At 42.5% G+C, this 16,494-nt stretch overlaps 1 protein-coding gene and 1 long non-coding RNA gene across 2 annotated transcripts in view; both read right to left on the bottom strand.

Annotated features, from left to right (window-relative positions):
- LOC308470280 overlaps positions 1-16,494 on the bottom strand; it is a 267,788-nt gene that overhangs the window by 20,957 nt on the left and 230,337 nt on the right. The window lies entirely within an intron of this gene.
- On the bottom strand, positions 10,771-15,964 carry LOC308471930 (vomeronasal type-2 receptor 26-like; the record flags this gene model as incomplete). The annotated part of the gene is made up of 4 exons (XM_080996242.1): positions 10,771-11,705; positions 12,512-12,638; positions 13,247-13,474; positions 15,818-15,964. The coding sequence occupies 4 exons, from the start codon at positions 15,962-15,964 to the stop codon at positions 10,795-10,797; spliced, it is 1,413 nt and encodes a 470-aa protein (XP_080852368.1). The 3' UTR covers positions 10,771-10,794.

The following is a 16,494-nucleotide window of genomic DNA, read 5'->3' on the forward strand; positions in this document are numbered from 1 at the left end:
ATGCTCCTGGAGACACCTAGCTTGGTTGTCTGGGGCAGCATTTCCCAACCTTGGGCCTCCAGCTGTTTTTGGACTACAACTCTCATAATCCTCAGCTAGCAAGACCAGTGGTCAGGGATGATGGGAATTGTAGTTCGAAAACAGCTGGAGGCCCAAGGTTGGGAAACACTGGTCTGGGGGATTTTAACATCCATGCCGACACGACCTTACAAGGGGCTGCTCCACCGTGGGAGCAGGGCCAGGGCGGGAGAGTACTAGAGTTCTGTCTAGTCCTGTTACATGGGATCAGTTCCAATCTGTTACCTCCGAGGATGTGGACAGGCTGCTTGGACAAGTGAAACCGACCACCTGTCTCCTTGATCCTTGTGCATCCTGGCTGATAAAAGTGAGCTGGGAAAGGCTGGGCGATGGGCTCTGCGGGGTGGTGAATGCTTCCCTCTGTGAGGGAGCCTTCCCAGACCCGATGAAAGAGGCAGTCATTAAACCGCTTCTTAAAAAAAACACCTGGCCAATTTAGCCAACTATCGCCCAGTCTCATATCTGCCATTCTTGGGCAAGGTGATTGAGTGGGTGGTTGCCGAACAACTCCAAGCACGCCTGGAGGATGTGGACCATTTGGATCCCTTCCAATCGGGATTCAGGCCTCACCATGGGACTGAAACTGCCTTGGTTGCGCTGGTTGATTATCTCCGGAGGGCTAGGGACAAAGGTGAGAGCTATTTCCTAGTTCTGCTGGATCTCTCAGCGGCCTTTGACACCAGCAACCATAACATCCTTCTGGACCATCTAGAGGGGCTGGGAGCTGGGGGCACTGTTATACGGTGGTTCCGCTCCTTTCTCCTGGGCCGTGTCCAGAAAGTGGGGGGGGGGTAAGTGTTCAGACCCCTGGGCTCTCACTTGTGCGGTGCCTCAGGGTTCCGTCCTCTCCCCCATGCTTTTTAATATCCATATGAAGCCGCTGGGAGAGATCATCAGGGTATTTGGACTGGGTGTTCATTAGTATGCAGATGACACCCAGCTCTACCTCTCCTTTAAATCAGAACCAGTGAAGGCGGTGAAGGTCTTGTATGAGTGCCTGGAGGCAGTTGGAGGATGGATGGCGGCTAACAGAGGTTGAATCCTGACAAGACAGAAGTACTGTTTAGGGTGGACAGGGAGCGGGTGGGTGTGGGGGATTCCCTGGTCTTGAATGGGGTAACTGTGCCCCTGAAGGACCAGGTGTGCAGCCTGGGAGTCATTTTGGACTCACAGCTGTCCATGGAGGCGCAGGTTAACTCTGTGTCCATGTTTTCTCCAGCTCTGCATCTGCTCCTCAAGCCACAGAGAGACTCCAGAAGGTTGCCAGGGCAATGCTTCCCCGCCTCATAAATATTCTTATTTTTCCTGGAGATTTCTCCAGAGATTCATAATTTCTCACACTGAGTCTGAAAAGTCTGGTGCATAAAATATCCCCTGTCTTGTCAATTCCCTAAACAGCTGCAGACGGTGAGAGGGATAGAGCAAAAAGCCTACATCACAAATGAAAAGTGGCTGTGCTCTTCCTTCTTTCCCTCGCGCTTTTAGGACACCCCAAACGGGCTAGTTTTAAATGTCACCACAAACATATTTTTGAGGGTGGCAGGTTGTGCACAACCATCTCATCCCCCTGCAATCCCAAGGGATGTGTTAGAGCGCCCCAACCTTCCAGGTGGCCCCTGAAAGCCTATTTTGGTTTAAGAGAGGGATGAACCTAAATATTGTTTTCAGGGTGGGTTGCTTGGACCCCCTATATGAATTTCCTCTTGTTCTTGATCACAAGGAATGGGTTTCAAGTCCCCCTGACCTATGTGGCCCCTTCAGCCCTCATTTTGGATTAAGGGCCCAATGAACCTGAATGTTTTGCTTGAGATGGGCACAACCAACTCATCAATTCTTTTCTTTTAATAGTTTTTATTTGACTTTACAAGTATAAGATTATAACAATACAGCCATACATATCTATATTTAAAGATCTATCCAAATCTTTGGACTTCTCACCTTCACCTCCATGGGTTTTCAACTGCATACTGTTCAATAGTCCATATTTTACATCACTCCAGTTTCTCCATAGCAATTGCTACATTACAAGTGTTATTGCAATCCTGCTAATGTTTTCATCTGCTTACAGTGGTCATCAACTCATCAAATCTGATCAGGAGGAATGGGTTTTGATTTCCCCCAATCTTCCACATCCTCCCTGAAACGCACCCCTTTTTTAAAGTTAAGGGTCCAATGGAGCTAACCATTTTTGTGGGATTCATGCTCTCTATAAGTGTGGTCTGTTGCATGTCCCCACAGCCATCTATGGGTCCCAGAAACACAAGGGTCCTGAACACAAGGATCATAAAATTCCCGCACCACTTTGATTGCGCTACGCACCCTGATTGCTTCTTGGTGTCTGGAGTACGGATGGCTCCCGCCTCCCGTGATTCTCCAATATAGTTTTGGAAGTTCCAGGCAGCTGTAAAAGTTCTAAACAGTTCTATAAAGTTTTTAAAAGTGCTAATACTTATGAGTAGTAATGTTACAGATACAGTGATTCCAACTTTACATTTCGGGGTGACCTTTTTTCACAACAGAGAAGAATTAGTCCCCTTTTCAGTATTTCTAAGCAAAGGTTCATCCCATTATAATACAGGGAGTGGGGTTTGTTTGTTTGTTTGTTTTTGAAGTCAAAAAGTTATAACCCTAGTGCATACTCTATTTTTCTTGGTTATATGCAGCAACAAGGGCAGCTCCCACTCTTCTTCCTGGCTAGCCCTCCCTTCCCTATTTTGCTCTCCTTTGGCCTAACTGCAGCAAAGGCCATTTTCTTTGCTTTCCGGTCCACCTAAGCAACAGTTGCCCAGGCTGACCAGAACTGCCTTGTCCTTCACTGTTTTATCTACCCCCCTCCCCAAGCAACAAGCCTTCACCCTTTCCTTTCCTCTTCTTCCTCCTCCTCCTCTGTTTCATTGTCATTCGCTTTCCCACAACATTCCCACCACTGGAGAGACCTGTCAGGAGTAAGCATGGACCAATGGTACCAAATAGTATGGGAAACAGCCCTACTGGAAAAAATAACCAATAAACTGAAACTGACATGGGGACAAATAGAAGAAGACACCTTCACCCCTGTATGGCTCCCCTTTATCACACACACAGCCCAACAAGACAATGACAAAAGCCCACCAACAGCATACAAATCAATATGGCTAACCTGATCCAAAACACCCACCCACCCCACTCACACACGAAAACAAAGACCACCACAGCCAACCACAAATGAACAACCACACCCATGGCCAACCCAAACCTCTCTCACCACCAAAGGAACACAAGTGAACAGCAAAGAACCTGCACAAGCAATGCTGACACCAAACCCTATATATAGTAAGTAAAATAGAAACATCGCCACCCAATCCAACCCCCACCCGTCTTCCCCCATCCCCCTTTTCTTCATAATGTCTCAACAAATGAAACTGAACTGTAAAAATGTTACATGGAAAAAAATACTAGAGACATTGCACACTTTTGTAAATCATCAATTTTTAAATAAAAAACCGCCAAAACATTACCACCACTGTGGAAATGTCCGCCTGGAGCTCCCTCCTCCATAATACGCTCCCTTCTTACTACATTCAGTGGAAACTTTCGAGGATTTTTCTCAGGAAGTGAAATGAAACAGGGGCGGGGGGGGGGCAGGAATTGAATTATTGGGGGGGGGTTAGAGATGACAGTTGAGCGGGTAAGATTCTGGCCAAATGTGGACCTAGGTCCCTGTGTATATGGTCTGAAGGCGCAAAATGTTAACAACACCTTTGCTGAGGCTGAAGAGAATAAGCAGAGGCCTAAATATAGGACAACTGGCTTATTACACCAGAAGCTTAACATGAGTCAACAGTGTGATGCAGCAACTTTTTTAGATATTAAATAATAATATTGATTACCCGCCCTCACTGTAAGGTCCCTGCATGGCTCACAAAATTTTAAAATACAGCATTGAAAGGTGTGTTTTTTTAAATTATACAGTTAGGTGGAAAAGATAACAAATTCTAACTCTAATAAAAATAATGTTGAAATCGTAGTCTGCTTCAACAGAAGTATAGTGTCCAGATTAAGGCAAGTAATAGTCCCACTCTATTCTGCCTTGGTCAGACCACACCTGGAATATGGTGTCCAGTTCTGGGCACCATAAATTAAGGAAGAGATTGATGAGTTGGCAGGTATGAGGTGGAGAATGACCAAGATGACCAAGGGCCAGGGAGGAATGGGGGAGACCACCTCTCCATCCTGACCCTCCCAGGGAGGAGGAAGAGGAAGACAGTGTAGATTTACAACAGGGGTTTGAGAGAAGTCACAGCTCAGAGGCAGATGAGGGGGAAAGTTGGGAAATCATGGGAGAGCCAGAGCAACACCTGGCTGACACGTCAGAGCAACACCTGGCTGAAACCATTCTAGACCCACCATGTCCCAGAACCCAGCGAGCCTTAAAAGTAGGAGAGCAAGAATCCCCTCATTACAGCTTTACTTGCGTCCCAGACGATTCTTTTTTCCACCGTAGTATTCATATTTATCTCAAAGTAGTCCTTCAAAACTTTTTGGGCCTTCTTGGTAATTTCCTGATCTCTGAACAAATTGTCATTCATCTTCCATCTAAAGGATCCGGTTGGTAGTAATGTCATATCCATCTTTACTGCGTTATGGTCGGAGCAGGTCTTTGGGCAGATTTCCACTTTTCTGGCCTTAGGTGCCAGGCCTCTAGATATCCATATTTGGTCGATTCTTGTCCAGGTCAGTTGGGCTTCAGAAAAGAATGTTCCCTCTCTTCCTAGTGGGTTCTTTGTCCTCCAGATGTCAATCAAATCCATATTGTCTGTCATTTCAAAGAAAGTTTTAGGTAGTCTGCCGTCTTTTGTGACATTTTGACTTTGTGACTTGTCCATGTTAGTTGATACGACCCCATTCATATCTCCCATCATTATGATGTTGTTGTAGTCCAGATAATCCAGCATAGTCTCCTGCAGCTTCTTGTAAAATTCCGATTTCCCTTCATTAGGTGCATAGATTCCTAATATCAACAATTTCTCTCCTTGGTGTTGTATCTCAATTGCCAAAATTCTTCCATGTTCATCTTTAAATAAGAATTTGGGTGACAGGCTCTCTTTCGCATATATCACCACACCTCTCTTCTTAACTTTGTCCGACGATATAAATTCCTGGCCCAATCTTTTATTTATTAACACTTTTCTATGGAGCCTTGTCACATGTGTTTCCTGTAGGCAAATAATGTCCAATTGTTCTTTTTTTAATATATGAAATATTTTCTTCCTTTTTTCCGGAATGTTACAACCATTTATATTCCAGCTCAACAGTTGCAGAGACATCCTGAATTAATCTGGTTATTTTTCAAGGGGTGGTATCTTGTTCTCGGGATCTTCAGGTTCCAAAGGTGCTGGTGCTGGTACTGACGTTGCCCCAGGCCCAGAAGGTAGTTCAATTCCTTTTTGAAGGTCCTCTCCGTATGCAGACAGAAATTTGTCTCTCTCTTCCGATGTTCTAATTTTGACCTTTCTCCCTCTAAAGGTAAAGGATATTCCTTGGGGGAATTCCCACCTAAATGTAATTGCGTTGCTCCTTAATTATTTGGCAAGTTCAGAATAGGCGGCTCTAAGGTCCAACAGTTGTCTAGGAATATCTTTGTAAATTTCAATTCTTCTGTCCAAAATATCCAGTGACTTTCCGTAGTGTAGGCCCAAAATCTTGTCCCTTTCCTCCTTTGATCTCAATGTTATCAAACAGTCTCTGGGCCTCTCCTTTTTTATAAATCTTCCAAGCCTGAAAGCAGACACAATTTTAAAATCCTTTTCCTCCAAATTCCAGAACTTGGAGAATTCTTTGGTTAAGAACTCAGCTAGGTTTCCTTCTTCTGCCTCTTGTAGCGACCTAATCCTCAAATTATTCTCACGATTTCGCAGTTCTATCATAGAAAGATAAATCTGATGTTCCCCTACTTGTTTAGTGAGTGGTCTTACCTCTTGTTCTAAATTTTCTAATTTTTGTCTGGTGTCCTCAGCCAATTTCCGATTTTCTGCTGTGGCCTCCGTCAACTGTCCAATTGCCTGTGTGTTCTGTGCCACTTGTCCAGTTAATTTATTTAGACATTCTGTATTTTGGTCAATCTTTGCTGTTTGCTCATCTGCTTTCTTGTCCAAAGCTTCCAATTTTTCAAAGATTTTATCTAAAATAGAAGCAGATGCTCCTGAGGCCATATCTTCCAATTGTAACTGCTCTATTTCTCCCTCTTTTTCCTGTGACGAGGCAACTTCTTCTACTTCTGAAGGCAAAGTAGGTACAGATGATCTACGTGTCTGTGAGGCTGAGGTTAGAGTTGTCAAAGTTGTTTGTCTAACTCTTCCTCTTCTTCTTGTGCCACTCATTCCAACGTTATCTATCAGTCAAGGTCACGCTGAGTTATTCCCATGGGAATAGAAAGGCCCAGAGAAAGCAAACAGCCGGGGAATCGAAAGTAAATGTAAAGTCACTGTTTTAATCCAATCCTCTAGAGGGAGCTTAAAATGTCTTTCAGAGTCTAATTTAATGTCCAGGAACCTTCAAGTACAAATATTTAGCAGAGTTGATATTAATAGTCACTTTGTTACAAACAGTGCTTACTGGTCTCCAAAAGAATGTTTCAAATTAGGAGGTCTAAGTACCCTCAGATTGTTGCAAGTTCCAATATACAGTATCCAAATCTGCAATACTGACAGCTCAGTCTCTCAAAGCTCAGGCAGCTCCGGACCCTGGGTTTCACCTTTTAATTGTAATCCAATAAAAGAAGGAAAGTCAAATGCAAATGATAATTCCAAATCATGAACTTAAAGTCTTTACTTTAGATTGCAGGTTCAGTGGGTGCTTAGATCAGTAAAGTTAAAAGTTCTTTTTTTTTTCAGCCTCCACTCCTCCAGCTCTTTGCTTTTTAAAGTTCAATGGCAGCGGAAGACGGACTTCCTGTTTCCACGTCTCTCCGCTCTCAGCCAAGTTCAAATCTTTTAATTCAACTTTTAGTCTCTAATTTAAAGTGATTCAGTCTTTACTCACGAGTAAGTTGGTTTTGGTTCCGGATCCGAATTTCACAGGAAAAGGGATCAGCGCTCACCGGCAGCAGCAGCGCGGCTTCGCTCCGCAGATTGCGAAACGGCTCACAGCGCCGCCACCCCCCTCCACGCTCCGGAGCCCCTTACGGGGTTCCTTTGACGTTTGGGGGGTCACTTTACAGAATGCTGTAAAGAAAAGGACACAAAATGAGAAGAAAGATAAGATTCTGGATAAAATAAAAGAATTAGAGAAGAAGTTAAGATTAAATCCGAAGTCACAGCCAACTCTGAGAGAAATTAAACTTTATCAAACACAATATTCTAAATTGATAAATCAGGAAATAGAATGGAAGGTTAAATCAATGAAACAAAAAACGTTTGAGTCGGCGAATAAATGTGGAAAACTGCTAGCTTGGCAGTTGAAGAGAAGACAAAGATTAAATACGGTCACAAACTTAGAGGTTGAAGGAAAAAACATTCAGAATCCTGTGGACATTAGAAAGTGTTTCCAGAGATACTTTAAAAAATTATACACCCAAGGGCCGCAAGATGAGGTTGAGATTAAACAATTTTTGGCAAAAAATGGACTATCCAAACTGTCACAAGAAAATAGGACAATCCTGAATTCTAAAATAACACGACAGGAGATTGAACAAGCCATTCAGAACATGCAACTGGGCAAATCTCCAGGGCCAGATGGGCTGACCTCCAAGTACTATAAGACATTAAAAGACTATTTGATACAACCTTTGATGGAGGTCAGCAATGAAATTTTGGAGGGGAAGAGGGCACCGGAGTCGTGGAAGGAAGCGTTTATCACATTAATACCAAAGACGGAAGCTGAAAAGACACAACTTAAGAACTACCGTCCCATCTCCCTTTTAAATGTGGATTACAAAATATTTGCAGACATTTTGGCAAGTAGATTTAAAAAAGTTTTAAACGAAGTAATCCATAAGGACCAGGCAGGCTTTCTCCCAGGTAGACATTTGTTTGCTAACACAAGGAACATTATTGACATTTTGGAACTTTTGCAAACAGATATAAACACAAAAGCAGTCTTAATTTTTATAGACGCGGAGAAGGCCTTTGACAACATCTCCTGGAAATTTATGATGGGAAATTTAAAAGAGATGGGAGTGGGACGGGGTTTTGAGAATGGGATTGAGGCGATATATTCAGAGCAGAAAGCTAAACTGATAGTTAATAATGTGGTTACAGAAGAGTTTAAAATTGAAAAAGGAACACGACAAGGTTGCCCTATCTCCCCTTTGTTATTTATTTCGGTTCTGGAAGTGCTATTGAATATGATTAGAGGGGACCGGTTGGTGGAAGGAATTCAGGTCGGACAGAAACAATATAAATTAAAAGCTTTTGCAGATGACCTGGTTTTGACCCTGCAGGAGCCAGAGTCTAGTACGAAAAGAGTATTACAACTGATTAATGATTTTGGTCGGGTGGCTGGATTTAAATTAAATAAACAGAAAACTAAGGTTTTGGGGAAAAATTTGACAGATACAGAGTCAGAACGGTTTCAGAAAGAGACAGAACTTAATGTGGTTAAAAAAGTAAAATACCTAGGGGTAAACATAACAGCAAAAAATCTAAGTCTATTTAAGGATAATTATGAAAAATGCTGGGCAGAAATTAAGAGAGACTTAGATAGTTGGTCAAAATTGAAACTTTCTTTGTTAGGCCGAATTGCTGCTATCAAGATGAATGTATTGCCAAAGATGTTGTTTTTATTTCAAACACTTCAGGTTTTGGACAGGACGGAGTGCTTTCAGAAGTGGCAGAGAGATATTTCTAAGTTTGTCTGGCAGGGCAAAAAGCCCAGAATTAAGTTTAAGATATTAACTGACGCGAAAGAAAGAGGGGGCTTTGCCCTGCCAGATCTAAAGTTGTATTACGAGGCCGCAGCGTTCTGCTGGCTAAAAGACTGGCTACTTCTTGAAGACACTGACGTGTTGGATTTGGAAGGGTTTAATAATGCTTTTGGATGGCATGCATATTTATGGTATGACAAGGTTAAAGCAAATAAGGCCTTTAAGAACCATATTGTCAGAAAATCACTGTTTAATGTCTGGACAAAATATAAAGACTTGCTGGAAAATAAAACTCCAAGGTGGCTTTCACCTTTGGAAGCCAAGGCCCGAAAAAGACCCAATATGGAGGCTAAATGGCCTAAATATTGGGAAATACTAGAAAAAGATGGAGACAATTGGAAATTGCAGAGAAAATGAAGGATAAAGTGCGAGACTGGTTACATTACGCTCAGATTAAAGAAGTTTTTAAGAATGACAAGAAATTAGGGTTCCAGGTGGAGAAATCGAAACTAGAAACAGAATTGTTAGAACCAAAGACTAAGGTACTTTCAAGGATGTATAACTTGCTGTTAAAATGGAATACACAAGATGAAATGGTTAAATCGGCTATGATAAGGTGGGCACAGGACATTGGGTATAATATTATGTTTGAAGACTGGGAAAGGTTGTGGAGTACTGGATTGAAATTTACTGCATGCAATGCTTTGAAAGAAAATGTAATGAAAATGATATATAGATGGTATATGACCCCAGTCAAACTTGCAAAAATTTACCACCTGTCTGATAATAAGTGTTGGAAATGTAAAGAGTGTGAAGGAACATTTTTCCACCTCTGGTGGACTTGCCCTAAAGTGAAGGCGTTCTGGGAAATGATTTATAATGAACTGAAAAAGGTATTTAAATATACCTTCACTAAGAAACCAGAGGCCTTTCTTTTGGGTATTGTCGGCCAAGGGGTGGTAAAGAAGGACCGGACATTTTTTATGTATGCAACAACAGCAGCAAGGATACTACTGGCAAAGCACTGGAAAGCTCAAGAGCTACCCACACTGGAAGAATGGCAGATGCAACTGATAGACTACATGGAACTGGCTGAGATGACCGGCAGAATTCGTGACCTGGGAGAAGAGAGGATTGAGGAGGATTGGAAGAAATTTAAGAACTATTTACAAAAACATTGCAACTTGAGCGAATGCTAAGCAGGATGCTAGATCATAAATAATTGAGCACCACTAACTTAGATGATCTAAGAAAATAAGTGAGACTGAGAAAATATAACTCTTTTTGAGAACTAGAAGATTATGAAATATAGAAGGGATATAAGAATGCAAATAAGATAACAAATTGCTGGTAAAAAGTTATAACGATGAAAGTGGGAGCGGGAGATGTGAGGAAGTCCAAAAAAAAAAAAAGTGAAACTATGTTAAGATTTTTGTTATATTGCTTGTTACATTTATTCTTATTGTAAACTCCAATAAATATTATATATATATAAAAAAATAAAAGTAGGAGAGCAAAGAGCTCAAAGACAGAGGGTACTTAGTAGCACCCGTAGAGGAGGTGATGATGAATGAGGAAGTGAAAGAGCCGGGGGCTGGAGATTCACTTGGAAAAATAACAGGAGTGACAGTGGACATCCTTCTTCCGTTCCAAGAATAATAACAAAATTTTGGTAATGTGAATTCCCTGTGATTTATGTGATCTATATCGTCCAAAGTATTAACAAATTTTCAGACAAATCTAAATTTCATAACTACTTCCATTAAGTTGGTTGGTTCTACATGATCAAATGAGGGTAACGATTTTTTTAAATTGAAACATTATTTTTCAAGAACATCACTTCTCTACCTTCTTGAAAAATAGTATTTTAAGAATCAGATGCTATCTTTAGTTTTTGCTGTCAGGTGCTCCTTTGCGTTCAGATCAGGTCTCAGCAACATAATGTAGCATTTGGGAATGAAGATGCAGCCCAGGAGCCCAGCACTGGAGGCCAAGATGGAGAAAACCTGAACGGCTACCATGTATTTCCCTTTGGTGCTCAGGTAGGTGGGCACAAAGGACACCCAAACACTGCAGAAGACCAGCATGCTGAAGGTGATCAGCTTGGCTTCATTGAAGGCCCCAGGCAGCTTCCTGGCTAGGAAAGCCACCGTGAAGCAGATGGCAGCCAGGAAGCCCATGTAGCCAAGAGCACCATAGAACATGGCCACAGACCCTTCGTTGCATTGCAGGATGATCTCCCCAGGCTGGGAGTGCATGTCAGAGTCTGGGAATGGTGGCGATATCCCCAGCCAGATCATGCAGATGACAACTTGGACACAGGAACAGGAAATGACAATGGAGTTGGCCAGACTCTTCCCCAGCCATCTCCTCACTGAGTTCCCTGGCTTGGTGGCCAGGAAGGCCAGAACCACAGTGATGGTTTTTGCCAACACAGAAGAAACAGCAACAGAGAAGATGATGCTGAAGGCTGTTTGTTGGAGAAGGCAAGTCCCTTTCCTTGGCCTCCCAATGAACAGGAAGGAGGACAAAAAGGAAAGCAGGAGGGAGACCAGGAGGATGTAGGAGAGGTCCCGGTTGTTGGCTTTGACTATGGGAGTTTCGTTGTATTTAATAAAGATTCCTAAAACAAAGCTTGTGGCTAAGGACCCCAGTAGGGCAAGGGAAAGTAGGACAACCCCCAGAGATTCTTCATAGGCTAGGAAAGTGATATGCTTGAACACACATTGATCTCGGTTCATGTTTGGATGCTGATTTTCTGGGCATTTTTTGCAATGGTCTGCATCTGCAAGAGAGAGAGAGAGAGAGAGAGAGAGAGAGAGAGAGAGAGAAAGTAATATCTAATACACTGCATTCAGCCAAGCCCTGAACAGTATCTAGCCTCTTGGGAGAGATTCAGTTGTAGATCAAGTCAGTGTGAGGCAGCCAAAGATCACTACAGATATTTAATTAGGTTTTTCTAAACATTAGCTCTACCCCGAAGAAATTTGGAACAGATTCCAGGGCTGGAGATCCCCAGCTTGGCCTCTGGCAGGTTGGGCTGCTTGGAGCCCCCTATATCAGGGCCAAAAGGAGGATCAGGGGTCTGTGCAGAAGTCTAATATCTACCCTAGTTCCATAACAATCTCCCTCCTGAAGGACCCCGGGACAGTTAAGTCTAGTCAAAGACAACTATGGGATGCAGCATTCATCTCGCTTCAGGCTGAGGGAGCTGGTGTTTGTCCACAAACAGCTGTCTGGGTCATGTGGCCAGCATGACTAAACCGCTTCTGGTGCAAAAGGACACCATGACGGATGCCAGAGCTCAGAGAGAAACGGGACCTCAGCCCGTCGCGTAGTGGTTTAGACCTCCCTCCTTCACATTTGATCATATTTTTATATATATGATGTTGATGATGATGATACATTTTAGAACAATATCGTAAACTATAATCATAAAAAGAGATTGATGATGATGAGAATTTGAATCACCCAGTTCACTCCCACACATGAAGCATACCAGCCTTGTCCTGCCCAGAAATGGTTTGGAGAGATTCCTGACTGAACCCTTCTCTCTTCCCCAAGGCCAGCCTTTCCCTTGGAGTCACCCACCTTCCTGAGTGGAGATGGTCCCTTCTGCACAGGGAAGACATTCATAACAGCAAAGAGGCTTCCCTTCCTGAATCACCTTGACGGATCCAGGGCGACAGCTTTCCACACACCTGGAAGTAGGAATGGTCTAGGTACAAAGACGAAGAGCGTCAATGAGAATTGTTCTTTGAGACATAGTATCTGCTGCAGCATCTTGCCTATAGCTTGAAACTAAGCATTTCCCATCACTGTCCATTACATGAATTATTCATGATTAAATTCAGGGAAAAACAAAGGACCTCCATTAAATAAAGTTCTGTATATGGGCCATGAGCTATTCACTACCGATAAAATACATGCAACAAGAGAAAAGCAAGGAACCCCCCTTTCCCCAGACACACAGTTTAGCAGGAAGCCTCCTTTGGCACCCAGCTGAGCAGAGGAGCTGTAGGAACTACCGTATTTTTCGCTCTATAACACGCACCCGACCATAACACGCATGTAGTTTTTAGAGGAGGAAAATGCATAGGCATGCCACCCATAGGCATTCCCTCCATAACACGCACAGACATTTCCCCTTACTTTCTAGGAGGAAAAAAGTGAGTGTTATGGTGCAAAAAATACAGTATCTGGAACAACAGCCCAGTGCTGGAGTTGACAGGCAAGTGAGGGCAGCAGCCCACAGAACAGGGAGCACTTATTAGAGCTCATAGAAAAGACAGCAAAATGACAGGCATCATTCCCACTCCCCGTCACCTGATTGAGCCACTTGGGCCACACAATGGCCTCCTGGTCGATGGAGCACTTCAGGTCTGGGGATCCCTGTCTGTCGATACTCCCAAACTTCACTCTGAGGACGGATTTATTGGGGAAAACCACCCAGTTCACAATGTCCAAGTCGGATGCCAGCTCCCCGTTCTCATCCAAATACACTCTGGCCATGGAAGAATTGTAGAACTGGGTGTTTCCTAGGAAAGGGTGGAGCTGGAACAGAAGCAAAGATGAGAGCATTTAGAATAAAGGGAAGCATAGGCCCCTGTTTTGCTAGCCCAGAAATGGAAAGTCAGCGAGGTCCCAGCTAAGAGAGCAAGAAGAAGATACATTGAAAGAAGTTCGGAAAGCATTTATTGAATATATGGAAAATAACAGTATACAGCTGAAAACGGTGGCAGCATTAAGATAAATTCAACCACGTAAATAATGTTTGATGGATGTAAATAATGTTTGAATGGTTATAGCAAAATATACAGGGGTGTATAAGATGTAAAATGAACCATGGAAAGAGAAGAAGGGAAGTCATCAGATATTTTAGAGTTTCTAAAATGTTTATTTGGAATTGTTCGATTGAAAATTTAATAAAAATTATCTAATAATAATAATAATAATATGGAAGCATACTGACAATCCACTTCCCCTTTGCTTAGAGCTGGTTGCAAACTCAAATAGTAATGGAGGGATCTTGTCACTTTTGGTTCATACTGTTTTCTCTCTCACACACACTCCAATCTTAAATTCAGTTCTTCACATTTCTGAAGCATTTTTTAAATAATAATAATAGAAACTCATCAGAATTCTTCAGCATTTCTGTGTGATTTTCTCCTAGTAAGCATGTTTTTTGAAGGAAGCTGCCCCCTTGGATTGTTTTAGAAAGAGTGAATTAGGTTCGTTCTTCCTTTCAAGGCAAACTGAATGAAATCTCCAATATGGGCTTCAGCAGGGAAAGGCAGGAGCTTGGTGGAGGGAGCAGAGAGCCAGAGCAGAGTCAAGCGGGTGTCAAAGGAATAGAGACTAGAGACAGCCTGATCAATGTCATCTCCCCTGCCAAAAATAATTCCAACTTGCGGGGAAAGGAGAATTGGGCAAATGATGGGAGCAGTTGCTCGGGGACCTGTGCAATGAGGCAAGAATAAGAATAGCAAACAGAAATGAAAAATGTATATGTATTAAGGAAAGTTTATTTTTTATATATATTTTTATTGATTTTTAGCATACAAAATTATAAAACGTACCACATAGTTTATCACAAATACATTCTTCTTGGACTTCCATCAGCACCTCTGATAATCCTCCGACTGAATCACTTCTTATGCCTTTCTTAACTTAATATTGCCTTTACATCTCTTAAGTATAGAGATGTATTAAGGAAGGTTTAAAATGGAAAATGGGTAATGTGTTTTGCAAACTTTGGGTTTTTTCCATTGTAGTTTTTTTCTAAAGGGCTCTGGGCTCTTGCTGAGATTAAGATCAACTAACTGGTTGCTGTTCTTTGCTAGCTAACATTTGAGTGTTGTAACCTTAGATCATGTGATGAAGGTATTGGATTGCAATATCTCCTTTTTGAAGGGAGTTGCCTTTTTGTCTTTGGCTCCAAAACTCAATAGAGTTTTGTAAAGGAAGCTCTCCAGAAGGTAAAGCAAACAGCCTGGAGGCTGAAAGGCAGGAGAGAGAGAGATGGAGAGAGAGAGAGAGAGAGAGAGAGAGAGAGAGAGAGAGAGAGAGATCCCGAGCCTGTGCTGGACAGAATGATGTTCTCATTCTGTTATAAAGAGTTCTGTGAGTAAAGAGTGAATAATATTTCTATGGGCCCAGACAATAATTCATTTCCAAAAGGAAATGAATGCTTCCAGTTCTTATGCTTCCAATCATTTCAAACTGCACAATATTCAATATCTGCACACTACAATTGATTGTCATGCTCAGTTGAGATGTCTATGAAGGGAAAGAAAATACCTGCCATGGCTGTAGCCTTTGAAGTTCCATTCTCTCAGTTCCCCTCTGCTTAAATCTAGATGAATATGCAGCATTTAAGGCACGAGCCACGGCTTGCAGAGTGTTGTAGATCCTGTAGCTGTCTAGAGAGAGGATTCTTTCCAGATCATCTTGGGAAAGTCTCTCCAGTTTCCCTCTCTCTCTGCATCTTGTCCGGCCTTTCACTGAGAATGCATGCTTTGAATAGGAACAATTAAAAGCATCCTCCCAAAACTTCTTAATACCAAAGAAAAAGGGTAGAAAATCACCGTATTTTGCCCCTTTACTTGTCTCAGTGAAGAAGGAAAATATACCATGGATGTGTTGGAAAGATATGTCATTATACATCAGCTCCAGGGCGACATCCCACAAAACTGTTGTGATGAAGATTTTCCCAACAATGGATTTCATCCCTATGTCAAAAAACTGCTGTATAATGAGTAGTCCATCTAAGAAATAAGTCATTTCCCCATAGTAAACAAATACATGCACTTGCCTCCACTTGTGGAATGGAAGACGAGGCATGTATACTCCATTTGTATTCAGTCCTTGGATGCTTTGTGAGATGACAACACAGACACCGCTCTTGATGAGCACGGGTGTCAAGCTCTTCAGGAACCTCTCTCCATTGTCGGTGTCTGGTGCAAGGAGGCCAATCAACGTCCATCGGAAGTGCTGGAGCAGCTTGACAATCCCTGGGTACAGGGCTTCTTCTTTGGGGACCATCCGGTAGAAAAAAGGGAAATGCCTCTTATCATTCAGAACATGAGAGACAAAAGCATAAGTAACCTGGGAAGAGAAGGAAGATTTGGATCTGGTTTGATTTCAGATCAAAGCCTAAATATTTCTAAGCCCAACATGAGATTGGGAAGGTCTTAGGAAGGAGGAAGGTCTATTGCAAGGACCCTTTGGTGGGAACAGTGATTTCCTTGAAGGTTGTGGCAGCCGTAAAGAAGGCAAATTTGATGCTAGGGATAAACAGGAGGGTAGTTGAAAATAAGACTGCCAATATCATAATGCTATTATACCTCTCTCCATTCCTACCTGTGGGATTTTATAGATGCCCAACATGTTTGAAATCTGGATGGAGTTTTGAGAGTCGGACCCTTCGAGAACAGCCAGTAAGTTAGTCTGTTTACCACAGCTGTAGTTTGGAAAGCTCAGCTGCCCAATTGACAGCATGTCTAGCAAAGCATCATAGGTGACCCTTCCATCAAAAAAGTTCTCATGGATGCTGTAGCCCAGGGTGATGTTGG

This window comes from Podarcis pityusensis, assembly GCF_964106645.2.
Source record: "Podarcis pityusensis genome assembly, chromosome: 2".
NCBI classification, from domain to species: Eukaryota; Metazoa; Chordata; class Lepidosauria; order Squamata; family Lacertidae; genus Podarcis; species Podarcis pityusensis.